The sequence below is a fragment of the Canis lupus genome, chromosome 17 (assembly GCF_003254725.2).
Source record: "Canis lupus dingo isolate Sandy chromosome 17, ASM325472v2, whole genome shotgun sequence".
NCBI classification, from domain to species: domain Eukaryota; kingdom Metazoa; phylum Chordata; class Mammalia; order Carnivora; family Canidae; genus Canis; species Canis lupus.
This window is the reverse complement of record NC_064259.1, coordinates 22,312,381-22,328,230: the sequence shown is the minus strand read 5'-3', so window position 1 is coordinate 22,328,230 and position 15,850 is coordinate 22,312,381. Positions and strand designations below refer to the sequence as shown.

General features: G+C 54.2%; 1 protein-coding gene across 5 annotated transcripts in view; it reads right to left on the bottom strand.

Moving 5' to 3' along the window:
- Window positions 1-10,254: 10,254 nt before the first annotated feature.
- The window catches only part of BABAM2 (BRISC and BRCA1 A complex member 2), a 449,505-nt gene continuing 443,909 nt past the window's right edge, over window positions 10,255-15,850 (bottom strand). For all 5 annotated transcript variants that reach the window (XM_049096102.1, XM_049096104.1, XM_049096101.1 and 2 more), the window contains one exon: window positions 10,255-10,585. In XM_049096102.1, the coding sequence (XP_048952059.1) occupies window positions 10,353-10,585 (233 nt within the window). In that variant the 3' untranslated portion in view covers window positions 10,255-10,352. The remainder of the gene's footprint in view (window positions 10,586-15,850) is intronic.

Genomic DNA, 15,850 nt, shown 5'->3' with positions numbered 1-15,850 from the left:
CTACCTCTGCGCCCACACACGTCTGGATAGACGCAGGTTTCAGGGCTCTCCGTGGGGCCCCCACCCAGGCCTGTCCCAGTGCCACCTGCCCAGGCTGCTTCCATTCCCAGGGCTTGAAGCCACGTGGTGAAGGCAGAAGGGCTCCGACTCCCGGCCACTCCCCACCGCGGCCTGGGCATCAGCAGCCTGGCTTCTCGTGCTCTGAGCCCTCTGGTGTCAAAGCTTGAGGGGCTGTCATCAAATGTTTTCCCCCTTTCCATCTCTTCTGGTTCCCAACTTTCCAGAAGCACCTTCCGCTCCAGCACCCTCCCCTGCCACACCTGGAGGTAAGGTTCCCTCATAAGCTCCAGCTTAGGCTGCCTCTGCCCTGTCACCTCCAGCCACCACACCAATGAACCTTCCTGAAATACCGCTTTGATCCTATCCCTCCCTTGCTCACCAGCCTGCAAGGGCCCCCTCTTCTTCTGGCAGCGGCTGGACACCTAGGCCTCCTGGGCTGTTTCTATGACTGTCTCACTTCTCACTCCCCACCTCAGCTCAGCCCGGAGGCCCAGCACCCTCCTCGTTGTCTCACCAAAGGCACCGACCTCAGTGCTTCCTCCTCCCCTGCCAGATTATTCTAGCACATTCTCCCATTTTCCACTGCTCTAAAGTTTTTGAGGCATGAACTGGCCCCTCACCATACTCATTTTTTCCTGTTGCTTGCTAAGTGGCTGCCCTGTGCTCAGCTTGTCCAAGTGCCTTTCCCAGAGTAGGTTTAAGTAATTATTCATGGAATATATTTATAATAGGGAAACTCGTGAAATAGTTCAAATGGCCAAAAAGAAGGGAAGCAGTATGTGAACTATGGAGAAATATGAGGTAGATGTTCCCAAGATGGTTGTGAAGACCGTAGCGAGATGGCAAATACAGGGCGCCTGGGTGGCTCAGTCGGTGAAGTGTCTGCCTTCGGCTCAGGTCATGATCCCGGGGTCCTGGGATCGAGCCCCACATCAGTCAGGCTCCCTGCTCAGTGGGGAGCCTGCTTCTTCCTCTCCCTTTGCCCCTCCCCCTGCTTGTGCTCTCTCTCCTTCAAATAAATAAATAAAATCTTTTTTTAAAAAAGAAATATCTAGGAAATAATGTTAAAAAGCAAAACAGGGGGCAGCCCTGGTGGCGCAGCGGTTTAGCGCTGCCTGCAGCCCGGGGTGTGATCCTAGGGACCTGGGATCGAGTCCCACGTCGGGCTCCCTGCATGGAGCCTGCTTCTCCCTCTGCCTGTGTCTCTGCCTCTCTCTCGCTTTCTCTGAATGAATAAATAAATCTTAAAAAAAAAAAGAAAAAAAGCAAAACAGGCTACAAAGTTATATTCTATTGCTTTTGAATGTGTTAACCATGAATACCTTGGAAATCATTTCCCATCACAGAGTAGGGACAGAATATTTGTTGCTCAGTGTCAAACACACATTAAACATGGTTGTGTTAGGAGGATGGGTTGTGGGTGCTGGTTTTTGCTCCTTTTCCAGAGGGGGAAACAGACATCAAGAATGACAGTTTTGTTGGGAATGACAGGGCGGTTTGGGAGCTCGCCGCTGGCTACCGCACCTGTCCAGGTGCCCACCTTCCAGGTCATTCCCACCCCGGGAGGATCCAGGATCTGAAAAGCAGAGCTTCCAGGCAGGGCTCACGGGGGCTCTTCTTGGGGACCCCGTTTGCCCACCTCGGGTCCCGTGGAAGCGCATGCTCTTCTCCTTTCCGGCTTGCTGGCTGATGCTTCGGGGGCAGGCCGAGGGTTGGGGAGCAAGAGCAGGACGGGCATCGGCACCCATTTCCTGTGCGGTTCGTGGTATTTCAGGGCGCCTCCCCCGGGCCCCTGCCTGGCAGCGACAGGGACTCTGCAGTAAGTGGTGGCAGTGGCAAACTGCTGGCGTAGCTGTGACGTGTTGCCATTCCCGGGGCCTCCCCAGTCCCTATCGGCCTTACTCTCATAACCAGCCTGTGGAGAGGGCTCATTACCGCCCAGACGAGGCAGAGTTAAGGCCCCGCGTGATCGGAGGGCGGCCTGCCAGGACTCAGCCCTGCCTGCTTGCTTCACTGCTCCGCGCCTGCCACGCGTGGATGCTCCAGAGTCAGGGCCCCACTCCACTGAGTGGCTTCCCCCCACACCGGGGCCTGGGGATACATGGGCTCTGGGGGCCCCTTAGCCTTGCCCCCTTCACATCTTCCCTGAGCGCCCCGGTTAGCACACCTCCACTCCTTTCTGCTTCACACTCACCGTGCCTCACACTCCGCAGTGCACGGTGGATCTCGTTCCCACGCTCTCTCTCTCCCCGCTGGGAGCCGAAGCTCCAGGCAAGCATCCTCACGCTCTATTCCTTGCTTTGTCTCCAGTGACCAGAAGAGCGCCTGGCACCAAGTAGATGCTCAATAAATAGCTGAATGCATGCGAACTAGGCATCATGTTCTCTGCCCAGCTGGAGAGCCCACCAGAGGGCCCAACCACCACCACGAGGCAAAGGGAGGAGTTACTTTGGGAGCCAAGAAGCTAATCTGTGCCCAGCTGACCCTCCTCTAGGAAGCCCTCCTTGATTTGCCTGGGCTGGAAGGAAGCTGTGCAGATCTGCTGTTCTCCCACACGGCTTATCACTGCTCCTCCCCACACCGCCCCACCACCACCGCCCGCAGCAGTGGGAATGTGTACTTGCCTTATCTTTCTGGCTCTTTGGGGGCAGGGTTGGCCTTATCATCGGTACAGTCCCAGCGCCAGGAACAGAGGGGGTGCTCCACAGAGGTCTGTTGAATGTATAAATGGGATTCAATCCCTGCTTCTCCCTGGAAGCAGCTCCCACCCCCAGGCACACAGAAAGTGCTCAGTAAACACGTGGAAGGGCCGGAGGCCTGCCTGGCTCCACACTGCTTTTCTGCTCTATTTTACACCTGTTCAGTGTGTCCTAACCCGTCTGAGCCCACACTCGTGGGCTCACCTGTGTCCTGTTGGCTCTAAGCCCGTCTTGGTCAAGGCGGTCTGGCTTAGGATGGCTCCAATGTTTCGTCCTTCAGCGTCTGCAGGCCTGGTCCCCCTTTCAGGGGTGTGGGACACTCAGGGTTTCAGGGTGACACTCCCTTCTCCAGCCCTGGAAACCTGCTTCTTCCTCTCCGGGCCGCCTGTCAAGACCGGGGAAGCTCGCACGTGAGCGTGTGGGGGCGAGGAGCACCGAAGAGGGAGCTCCGCGTGTCTCCACAGCCGTGGATGGTTAACGCTGCGTGTTCATCCTGTTTCTCCAGATAACCTGCGAACCCCCGCGGCCTCAGTCCAGGGCCCGGCCTGGCCAGACCAGGCTTTCCCACCGGAGGCCTGGAAGGCACTAAGTGGGGGATCTGGGACCAACAGTAAGGATTTTTAAGGAAGGCTAATGTTTATTATATGTTTACCAGAGAGAAGGAACCCCTGGCTAATAAAATGTTCTAGTTTTGTCTGGAAACATGCCCGTCCAGTGAGGTAATTTCCAGTCCCTGGCGCTCTTTGGAATCCCTAGCAAGCAAGTATATGTCATTGGTTAAAAGGGGGGAAATGATTACTTAATGGCTGTAGTTTAATAAACACCATGTTTTGAAAGCAGGGGTCTTGGTGGCCGTGAAGAGCTGGCAGGGGGCACAGGCTCCGGGGGTGGCACGGGTCGAGGCGGACGGGGGGCGCGGGTGGGGGTGCGACAGCTGGCAGCCAGAGTGCCGCAGACAGGGGGGAGGGAGTGCTGTCTACATGCCTGTCAGGCAGGGGCCAAAGAGGATTTTTTTTTTGGTGGCCAGTTGAAGCTTAAGAGTCAGGATGTGAAAGAGAAAGATGGACAGACTTAAGACAGGCTCTTCTGGGCACTCCCCACCTGCCGGGGCTGATCTCAGCGTGACATCCGTCCCAAATCACTGAGCTCTTCTGCCAGGCCCATGACGTAGGCAGGAGCCCCATTTTGCAGAGAAAGAAACTGAGGTCAAGTGGCTTGCTCCAGTTCACGCCTCTGGTAAGTGGTGACTCAGGCCGGCTGGCTCCAGAGCCCACGGGCCTCATCTCCCACAACAAGCCAATTAGCCAAGGGCTGGGTCTCCTGCGACTGCCCCATGGCTGCTGGCTGCTGACTGCCAGCACTCCGAGTGGCCAGGCTAGGGGGGCTGCTGTCCTGGTGACTGGGTTGATGCCAGGGGAGGCAGAGGAGGCACCCGGGGGGCGGCCTGGGTGCAGTAGGAGTGGGACGGTGCGGGAGAGGTGGAGGCAGCCGTCCGGTGGTGCAATCCACCAGCCCACGCAGGCCGACGGCCTGGTGTAGGGAGGACTCTTCACCCTCCTCACCCCATGGGGGCCCGTGCTTGAGTGTCAGGAGTGGGCACTGAGGCAGGATAGGGGCCATCAGGGTCATCTGAAGCTCGGGCTGTGTTGTGAGTGAAGGAATGATCCCCGGAGGAGTCTTCCCCCAGGTCCGTCTGGCCCCAAGAGGCAGACCCTGGCCCCAGACCTCGGGTCCCCAGGCATGACAGCAGCCCCCTGCTGGGCTATGAAATGAGGTAAAATCCCTCCATAAACCTACTCGCACATATACACCCAGAAGACTCCAAGGCTGTACCCTGGGGAGGTGGCACTCTTACTCTGCGGGCGTTGTTCCACTCACATGATTTTGGGCCTACCCAGAGATTGTGCTCAGAGCTCTGCCACCCGCCTCCGGCTCTCTACAGTGGGGGCCTATGAGCTCTGCTAATGGCCAGAGACCAGAAAGGTGATGGATGTGCGGGGCCCAGAACAAGGCCTGGGGCCTCATGCGTGGCCCTCAAGAGGGCTTCTGTTGTTTAACACCCATCCACCACCTTATTTCTAGAAGGCACCTGCTGCCTTCTGAGCTTCTGCTCTATTGGCACCTGCCCAGACAGCCAAAGGTCACCAGGAGCCGGGTAGTCTCGTTTGGTGGCAAAAGTGTGATCGTGGAATTGAAAGGGATGGATTTCCCTGGGTGGAACCTAAAAGGGATCAAAGGGTATGTTCCAGAGAGAAACTTTGGAATGAAGAGACTTATGTAGAAGGACTGCTCCTTGAGGACACTGAAGAAGCAGGTGGTGGGCTCCGTTCTGGAGGAATGTGTATCTGTCACACCTTCCACATGCCGTGCTGCTCGTCCCACAGTGGTGCAAGGGCAGCTGGCCCAGAGCAGGGAGGGTCATTCTGGTCATTCCTGGGTTGCCTGTGGGGCTACTTTTATTACTGTAATTAGTCATAATTCGTCATGACCCCAAGCATGACCTCTCAGACTTGTAAAGTGTGGCTCTTCCAAAGGGGTCAGAGATGAATGGAGGAGCAATGTGGGTGCCCCACAGAAGGAGAACGTGAGCTATGTTAGGAAATAACCCTTGGAGTTCTTTCATATTTGCTCTGGAATCAGTTCATGGATCCTGTGCCTTTGGAAATACCCTGGTAATCTTCCTTAATAATTGCCACAGCCATTTCATCTCATTTTCCCCTGATATTAGGCCATTATTCCAACCAAGTGTGTTTTGGACTTTAACCTGAGAACATGGCACAAAGTCAGATTTTTTTTCAACTGTGGGGCTGGCCCTGACTCTCATCTGAAAATCAGTGTGTGTGTGTGTGTGTGTGTGTGTGTGTGTGTATATTTTAATATATATATTTATGTAACCACACGGATTGGCCTATCTGCCTATACAAAGACTACTTCAAAGCATCCTCTGGGTGAGTGCACGCAGACACACAGAACCCCCTGGGGTGAAGTCTAGCCTTGGAACCTGCAGATCTTGGCCTGACTCATGCTTCCATCTGATCTTGGCCTTGCCTGACCACCCCAGGCCCCTCTCCTCCTCCAGAAAATGTCAAAAACCAGGACATGAATGTCTTTTATAGAGTAGACAATAAATCTCCCTCCATTTGGAGAAGCTGGATAAGGGAAGTGGAAAGAAGCAGAGCCCTGGGCTCATTGTGTTTGTGTGATAAGGAGGGGGATGGACAGGGAGCAGAGGGAGAAGCAAGGGAAGGTAGGAGGGAGGGAGAGAGAGTAGCAGGGATGAATGAATAGTTAAGAACACCAGCCTCCTGGCCTTACACAAGTTATTTAACCTCGTTGAAGCTCAGTTTCTTGATCTATAAAATGGGGATGATAATCTACCTCATTTAGTCATTTTGATGATTGAAAAAGACAACGTATAAAAAGTAGCCAGCATGGAATGTCATTTAGAGCTTGATAAGGGTCACCAACACCATGGCCACCCATCCAGCATTGTTTCTGTTTGGCATCTGATCTACTCTCCTTTCACTCTACAGGCCCTGCACAGAAGCACTATAGATGCATAAACTAAAAGGCAAGGTTTCTTCTCTTGTTTTTATTTTTAAAAGCACCAATCCATTGATTATGAGGCCACGAACAGGATTAGATGCCGTCTGACCACAAGATGATGTTTTTAACGTTCACGCTAAGGAAAGCTGTGGGATGGGCCAGTCCCCAACGAACTGGGACAGATTCTGGGACCAGCACTATTTATAGGCCCGAGCAAGAAGCAAACCAAGTGTGGTTATTTCTCTACCAAGGCTGTGCCTCCAAAACAAGAGTCTGTGGTCATCAGGAACTGAAACTGAGTCAGAAGCAAAAGTGACCTGTGTTGCTCTGATTTTCCTGCCAGTGAGAGAGCAGGTGCCGGGGCACAGAAGCAGGTCACCGGGGTGTTTGCTCTCCAGCGCTCCCCAGAGCCTGAAGCCCCACCGCCCCAGCGTGGTGATGGTGGGGGGTGGTGGTGGTGGCGGTGGCGGCGGTGGGAACTCCCACAGAAATTTATCCTCTCCCATTCGTTAAAATCCACATGATTCATCATTTTGTCTTCCTAGTCATCCAGACAGAGTCACTCTTCCAAAGGCCACATTCATTGGCAGGACTTCTTAACAGGGGCACTCTGACTTTTCAGAAAAAGGCCAATGTCAACATCAGAAAATCATTTTTCTGGTCTGCGATCATAATAGCCACCGTTTATCAAATTTCCCCGTGCGCCAATCACCATACTTGGTGCCTTCTGTACATTCCTGATTTTATTCTCACAACCCTAGGAGGCAGATCTTTACTCCCATTTTACAGATGAGGAAAACAAAACTCAGAGAGACCCAATGAAGATCTGCCCTGGAGTCTGCTTGCCCCCGGGGAGGCTCCCACAACCACCCTCCCTGCTCTTCCCAGGTCTGCATCCAAGGACCTCACGTTGGTAGCTGGAAATTGGTCACGGCCGGGGGGGTGGGGGGGTGGTATTTACACCGTCGAAACTGGCAAACAGTATAAATCGGGCCCCTCCTGTTTTTCTTGTCCTTTTTTAAACCGCTAAAGAACTGCTTGTTAAATATTCACCAGCCACTAAGTGGGCAGAGCCAGGATTCAAATAGAAGTCTCTCCCCAGGTTCGTGCTCTTTCCAGTTTGTCCCCAGGAGCACGGTGGCTCTGTCATGGGGCCCCATCGGGCTGTTGGCGACGGGTCCTCAGGAGGCTGAGAGGCTGGGAGAAGGCTCAAGGCTGGCCGTCCAGGGCCCTGTGCCTCCGCCCCAGGGCCCCCGGGAGATGCCCAGGTAATAGCAGTCAACGCATCCCAGACCTTCTCCTTGTCTGTGCTCAGCTCAAGATTCAACTGAAATTACAAGGGTTGACTAAGCTGGTGACAGGATTTATGAGGTAATAATAATGTGCTCTCATATATGGCACTTTTCTTCTTCAAAGCATTTTATAGGCACTTACTAATTAGTCCTGGGCTGCACTCTGTATGCAGGTATGATGCCCGATGATGGGCTGAACTAGCAAGAAGGATTTAAAAACACACTGGTGACTGTCACCCATTTACAGGCACCACTTGCTTCTGCTGCTGGTGAGGGTAGAGCTCAAACTCACAAACACTGGTTTTTGGATCCGTGGTATTAGAAACACGAAGTGGCCACTGTCACCTTCTGTTGTTTGGTTCCTCCTGAGAAAATCAACCCAAACCCTCCTCCTGTGGTAAGGGGAATGAAAGTGTCTAAAATTCATATAATCCTCGTGCTCACGAGTCTATACATAGCACATCATCCTTCACTGGGAAAGCAAAGATGTCAGTTTGTTTTATGACAGTGATGGGGACATATGTGAGAAGCAGCGCTGGGTCTTCAGCTAGGAGCCTCGGTTGGATCCTGACTCTTGCACTGACTGGCTGGTGGTTGTGGGTAACTCACTTAACCTCTCTGATCTTGCTTCCTCATTGGTGGAACAGGGGCTACCCTACCGGCTTGCTGACTTCACAGGTCTGCTGTGAGATGCTCTGAGGTAAAGGGTGTGACAGCGCTTCCTGCTCAGATTGTGCCTACTTGGCAGAAGCATGGGTATATCATCGATGGTCCGGCCGGCCTGGGCATATGTGCACCCCTAGAAGTTGGCAGGGGCAGGAGGGCTGTCCCCAGGTCACACTGCCCACTACTGGCTGTTCTATCAACTGGCTGTTTGAAACGCCAAGGGTCCAGGCCACGTGACCTCACCCCGTCCCACAACTGCCAAACCACCCTCTGCTGGAACTGGCCTGGAGTCCCCTACTGAGTTGACTCGTCAACTCTTGGCTCTACGGGCTGAGAGCCCAATCCATGGCCCTCCATGCGGGGAGAGGGTCACAGCAACCCTAAGTGATGGTGTCATGGGACAAAGAGAGTGACAGTTGGCTCACCGCTACACTGAGGAAGAGTGGGCAGTCCAATGACCGGGGACAGAAGAGGCTCCAGGGTGGTCAGCTGGCTTAAGGCTCAGAAGAATCACGACGGGAGTTCTATCAAAACCCAGATGTCTCAGCCCTGGCTGGTAAGAACTGACTGAGCAGAGGTGCAGTGGAGGCCTGATCAACCACTCTTCAAACAGCTCCCTGGGAGTTCCTGATGAGCCGAGTCCCTGTAGGACGAGAGAAGGGACTTCCTCTAGGCCACAGAGCCAGCAAATGGCAGAGCTGGGGTGTGGACACAGGTCACTGGACTGTTCTCTTGTCATGGGAGTTCCCAAGGTTGCAGGGCAGGGGGCAAAGTACCCACAGCCGTAAGAGCCCAAAGCTGGGCGGTCGTCCAGCTGGTAGCCAGCGGGGAGGTCTGTTCGAGCTGTTCTCCTGCCCCCTGGGAATATTCCTGGGTGCTCGAGGATACAGGAAGGAGAGGCAGCCCTCCCAGTCCCCACAAGGGCCCTGATCTGGCTTCCATTCAGGCTCACAAGGTAAAACCTGGTTCAACCAAGAGAATGGCGAGAGGCCCGTGAGAGCCTACAGGTGTGCCAGGGCTTCCCCTTCGCCCGGGAAGGCGGGTGCCCAGGGAAGAGCACTGCCCAGGCAGGCCAGACGCTTGCTTCTCTCCCCTCTGCACTGAGGTCCCACTTGCCCGTGTTGGAAGCCTTCAGGACGCGACAATGCTAAGCGAAACTGTACATCTTGTCAAGTGGTCAGGTTGGCTGGACTCGCTGGTGAGGAAGCTAAGGGAAGCTGTGCGATGGTGATGGGGGGAGCCTGGCCCCCAGCTCCAGCTTTACTCCCAGGTTGCCTGTCGAGTTTCTGTAGCTCTTGGGCCTAACTTCTCTCTGCGCTTGCGGAAGCAGTAGGGGAGAGGACTGGGGGTGAAAACGAGAGGAGTTCCGAGACTCCATCTGGCTCTGACAATCCAGAAGTACAGGGAAGATGGAAATTCCTCAGGGTATCTGCCCCTACTCTGCTCCTGGGTGGCTGCAGAGCTGCCGGGCCTGAGCCGGGATGCCACAGACATGTCAGTGATGGCCCACAAGACCCAACCTTTGTCTTACAGGTTTGATCTGCACGAGGCTGCATGAGCCCAAAGAGCTCTCCCACCAGCCTCGGGAGGGGGGACTGGAGAGAGGGGAGGACGGAGGTGGCACATTTGGCAAACTTTAATCACTGCCTCTGTGCATATGGTGCGCTCACAGGGAGCTGGGGGGAGGGGGGCAGCGGCGGTTGTGCTGGATCCCAGTTGGTCCTGAGCACCAGCCCTGGGCCTGGCTGGGTGGGTGACTGAAACCACGCAGGGTGGTCAGATTCATTCAGGCAGCGCCTTTTCCAATGGAGAACTACCCCAAGTGGGAAATGCTGGGGTGTAAAACACACACACACATGCACACGCACATGCACACATACACAACATTAGTTTCAGGGAAAAATAAAAGCAAAGACAGGAGGTCTTAGAGACAAAGGCCTTCCTGGAATAAGGGTGTGTGCATCTGTGATGTCTTACTTTCCCCGGGAAAATACTGTGTCATTATTTGTCATTTTATTTCTTCCAACTAAGAAATATACTGAAGGAAACAAAGAGGGAGCAACCAGAGGTGGGGGCTCGAGGATCCAGGTCACCGCCAGCCAGCTTCAGTTTGGGTTCCAGGCGGGGCGTGCAAAGCCACGGTGTGAGCAGAACGCTGCCATGAAGGCATTCCAAGCGGCTTCCAGGAAGCGGCCATATGTGCTGACACGCATGTGGACACAGCAGTCTGGCTGGCCGCCTCTCCAGACTGGTGTTTCCTAGAGCTTTCCATTGGCAAACGCTGCCTCCTGGAACTGAGGGACAAAGGTTTTGAAATAAGCCCTGGTGGGAAAGAGGGGGAGAAAAAAAAATGTGGTTAGCGCAAACAACTTGAAAAAAAGTGCAACTCAGAGCTTTCGGCCTAACTCAGAACAGTTGTTATTTATTGTTCCTGCATCTTGGGTTGGATTTCCCTTCCCTGCTGATGCAAAACCCTCTGGATTTTTCCAAGGGAGGGACATGCACTTCACGTCTGTGCTATCTTGCACGGCTGCTTAAAGGGCCTGTACCCAGCCCTCCCCGGACACCAGCTCCTAGTAGACATCAGTACTCAGGCTCCCTCTGCCTCTCCTCGGCCAGAGACAAGGGCCTGATCCCCGCCACAAGCCAGAGTGGCCAAGCCAGTGGCCTAGCCGTTTTTGTGGCTTAAATGGAAAGAGTTGTATTCTTCACTCCGTTGGATCTTTGACTTCCTACAAAGAGGGTCTAATAAAAAGGGTTTCTAACTGTTCCACAGTCTCCATTTATTTCCAAACATATGTGCGGTTTGGTCTACTGGCAGGAAAGCCAGGCTGTGAATCGAGAGACCCTTGGTCAGTCACGGACAGCTGACATGATCTGGGGCAGACTGTCTGGCCTTCCTGGAACCCAGATTCAAATCCATGGAGATGAACTCCACATGTGACGTGGGCCCGCTCCACCAGGCATGGTATGAGGCGCCTGGGGCTGCGAGAGGAGCCGGATGGGGCCCCTGCAGAACAGGAGATCCCAGTTTAGAGGAGGAGATAAACACATCAGTAACACCAGTCAAGGCGGTAAGGGCACCGATGGAGGTACCGTGAGGCGCTGGGCTGGCACGACCAAGGAAGGTGGAGGCGGCATCACAGGCGTTGTGGGCCAGCAGCATGGTGGGATCAGGGACTGGGGGCAGGGATGGCTTGCTGTGAGCTAGGAACCCAAAGCTCTGTGGAAAGACAGCAGGGGAGGCAGAAAGTGGAGGGGTGGGAACCTCCTGCCCCTGGTCATCCGAGCTTGCCACCTACATCTCTCTCCCCTGCCCCTGACTCAACACGAGGCCAGAGTGGTCACACCTAACTTATCCAGAGCGGCTCACTCAGAAAAAGGACATTAATCAGAACGGGCCACCAAGAGGCCCTGTCATCACCAGGACCACAAAGGCCCCTAACAGGGCTCCTTCGATGCAGGGGTAAGTAGCCCCGCATAAGTCAAAAGGCCCTGGGGCCCCACTATGCAGTTATGTGACACCTGACTGCCTGCCCCGCTGCTCTGACACCAAGTCAACCGAAACTGCTTTCAAATGTCACCACTTTGCCCTGGCTTTTGCCACCCTGGCCTCCGCAGGCTCTGTGCAGCATTATGCGAGGGCTCCTCTCTTGGGAAGGTGTCCTCCCGGGTGACATTCCACACCCTAGGGCTCCTTTCCCTGCTCCTTGCTGTGCCTCCTCGTGAGCTCCCCCTCTCTGGAATCCTCCTGTCTTGCCCCCCAGATCCCTCACACATGGTGCTCTGCTCAGGCTCACACAACTCACTCAGCACAGAATCACCTCATCTGGGCCTTGGGCCCTCATTTCTCTGCCACACTTCCGGTCCCACATTCCAGCCACTTGCAGGACTCTGACCTGGACACCTCTGGAGTTTAAGCCAGTGTGCTCCAAGTGAAGGGTTCCTCAATGTTGTCATGAATGCGCTTTGGCCCATTCGTACTTCTGTAACAGAGCCGTGTTTCCACCGCTCCTAAAGCCTTGTGGTGAATTCTCCTGAAGGTTCTTTTTCCTCCACCATGTCCCTCTATGCTCTGTGACACCCCATGGCTCCTGGTCTTGTTACCTTTCAACACAACTGGTGCAGAAGGCTGTTTGCCCCCTGGATTCAGGCTTACTTGGCCTTTCTGTTGCAACTAAATACATTTTCTTCAAGTATGGGTCTCTGCCACTACCCCAAACACACCCTGCGTGTTCCCCAGACTTGCAGCCTGGCACTCAATGATGTTCACTCTCTGGCTCCAACATGTCACTAATTTGTTTTTGTCCTTCCACCACATTTTCAGGCTCATGCACCCCTCCCTAGAGAAGCTGAGAAAGCTAAGGATCCTGTCCCAGAACCCCTGAAGCCCATGCAAGGTCCAGGATGCAAGCCCCCAACTCCAATCTGGCCACCTGCTCTTCCTCACTTGTGCTATTTCCCACCTCTGGGAAATTCATGCTCAGGCCAAATGCCCTGACTCCTATCAGGTCTCGCTTGGTTGCCAAGACAATCTCTGTGCTTCCCCCAGACTGTGTGCCACATATGCATGTATGTTGTACTTGCCAGGCTGCATGGCGGGTCCCAGCAAGCGGGGAGCACATCTTCCCCATGAGCCCACAGGCCAGCCGACAGACAACACTCAGCGAGACTTAGTGGCTACAGGTGACATCACTACCGATGGCTACTGGTTTGCAATAGAGTTAAGGTGTGTCCATTACAGATTGTTTGAGGTGAGAGTAGCCTCAGAGAGTGGACAAATGTGATATTTAGGGACTGAAAAAATGCAGCCCATTCTCCAATGTCAAATTATGCCAGCAGTTAGTGAGAAAGAAAGATAAAGCACTCTCTTCCATGCACATCCTGTCTGACACAGTCCTGAGCCTGCCAAACTGTCACTGTCTCTGAGACCTACGAGTCCAAAGCCCTTTTCTGCCAGCTGTACCACTATACGCATTCTTATGGACGGGAGGGATGGCGCTGAGGTCCGGAGAGCCACAGGCCTAGAGCCAGGCTGACAGGGCAAGGGAAGCTTTGCTTCCCACAGTGAGCAGGGGTGACGAGCCCACCCTGACATGACGCTTGCCCGGGATAGTGTGGGAAGGGACCTTGCTGTCTGCCATCACCCAGATGTGTGGGCCACTCATTCTCACCCACGTTCCATCTGCTGCTGTTTGCCCAGTGACATGCATGCATCCACTGGAGGAGAGCCTGGTGGCCCATCCTCAAGGGACAGAGACTGACAGGCTGCTGCTAATCTCCACTGCGTCTGCTTTGCTGCTTCAAGTATCCCGTGGAGTGTGGCCGACACCGGCACCCATGGGCAGGGCAGTGTCCCCCCATCTGAGGTAGAAGTTGGCCCTGCAACAGGCACCTGATGAAGTGAGTGGAGGGGGCCGGCTGCTGCTGGGGCAGGGAGCTCTCCCTATCTCTCTCCTCCTCCCCTACCCCTCCCTCTCCCTTCCTGCAGCACCAGAGTCACACAGTCCCAGTCCTGAAGCAAATCGGATCAGTTCAGTTTTCCCTTAGAAACTTCGGGGGTCCAGGCTGCAGCAATATGAGCTCCTTTAGGCCTAAAGGTCTTGGCAAGAGGGAGCATGCTTTAGAGCAAGCTCTTTCCTTCTTCAGAAAGTTCTGAAGTTTCCTGTTCTGTCCTGGGCTTTCCCTGCCAGGGCAAGCTGCGTGACGCCAAGGGGAAGCAGTGTGGAGGAGGGCTATTTAGAGGCATGAGGCTACCAGCTGTTGTCAGTGAGGGCTGCTCCGCTTGGCTCCTCACAAGTCAGTCCAGGGAGCGGGAGGAGGAGGAAGGGGAAATGGTGACTGGCTCCCACCCATTTACAGATTTTTTTTTTTAAGTGCTGTTTTCATTTATCTCACTTTTTATCAGAGAAAACGGAGACCTGCCTAGGGTATAGCTTGCCAAAAGCACTAGTTATCCGTCACCTTTTAAAAACCTCTTTGACCCAAAGACAAAGTGGATGGCAAGCTCTGAAGTGTAAGTGGACCTCGGGCGGGGGAGGGCAGGCCTCCTCACCTCCACTGACTGGCCCAGAGGACCTGCGGGGAGAGGCCCTGTGTCGGTCAAACTCATCATTCTATCTATTTACACTGGAAGTGAATTTATTTTTAGACCAAATTCGAGCTAAATATGCCTCAAGACAAAGTAAGGTCCTGACCTCCCTCCCTGGTCTCGGTTCTTTCCTCCAGGCGTTAAAAAATCACAGCTCCGGCCAATTCCCGAGTCTCAGGTGAAAAGAATAAAACTTCAAGAACTGACCCCCCGCCGAAGCTGGGTAGGTTTTCCATGACTTCAGAGCAGCTCTGGCCAGGCCTTGGCTCCTAGGCAAGGAGCGAGGTAGCCAGATCCCTCCGACCAGGAGCCAGGCAACAGGGAAGGGGGCACTCAGCAGGAAATCCCTTCCCCATTCCAGGTGTCACCCTCCTCATGAACAAAGCACAGGGAGCTGAGCCTGGTGATCTCCAAGGTCCTGCAGGCCGTGGGCCAGGAAGGACAAGGCCGGGTGTGTGGCGTGCACTCTGGAGCCAGCCACACCTGGGCTCCCGGCCTGGTGCTGTTCCTTATTGGCTGTATCGCTTGGGCAAGTGACTCACCTCGTTAGCTTTAATTTCTTCAACTATAAAAGGGGAAAAATAACCTTAACTTGCCTTGAAGGGTAATCCTTGTGAGGATTAAATGAGATGGTCCAAGTCAGCCCTTGGCTTGGTGCCTGGCTTAAGAGATGACTGATAGATGTCAACTGTTACCATGGGGACCATGCTGGGCCTGAGGGGAGAGGCTCTGAGTCTGTGGGAACAGCTGGAGCATGTGTGGCTGCAGAAGAGGGGCCTTGGGTCCCACCCTCAGTTCGTCCTTTCAGCCATGGCTTCTTGGATAACTTCTCGCTCATCACACTGAGCTGGCACTTGCAGGCACAGAGATGGCCAGTGTCGGGGTTGGACGCCCAGCCAACCTTGTTGGGACACTGTGTATCTCTTGAAATCCAGTCCAGAGCTGCCAGTGGCACACTTGGGTTATCTAAGGATGAGCTGTGCACCAAGAGTCACCTGCAGGCTCTGCTGTCTCTGCCCGAGCCTGCTGGGTGTGCTTCTGTGCGAGGCTCTGGTCAAGGGTGTGGTTTGGGAACTAGAGGGATATTTAAGAATCACAGGGCTCTTGTTGCCCATGATGGGGCCGTCAAAGTTGGCTGGGTCCCCCTTCTGTTCAGGAAGGGGCGGTAATATGTGTTGTAAGGGGGTGTCAGTGGGTCAAGTGGAAAGAGTATTGAGTCATGAAGCAGAAGACATGTGTTCAGTCCAGGCTTTGGCTTGCTGTGTCATCTGGAACTGGGACTCAGTTTCCTCACCTGTAACAGGAAGATTATACTTGATGATCTCTTAATGCCATCCAGTTATGGTTTTAAGATGACTTTGAGCAAGCCACTTAACTTCTTTGGGTCTTGGTTCTTCATCTGTTAAGTTGGGGCCCTAGCCCTAGTCCCGTCACAGATGGCGGCAGTGCGGTCAGGCTGCGGTGGCGGCTGTTACTATTTGCGATGCTCTTTCACC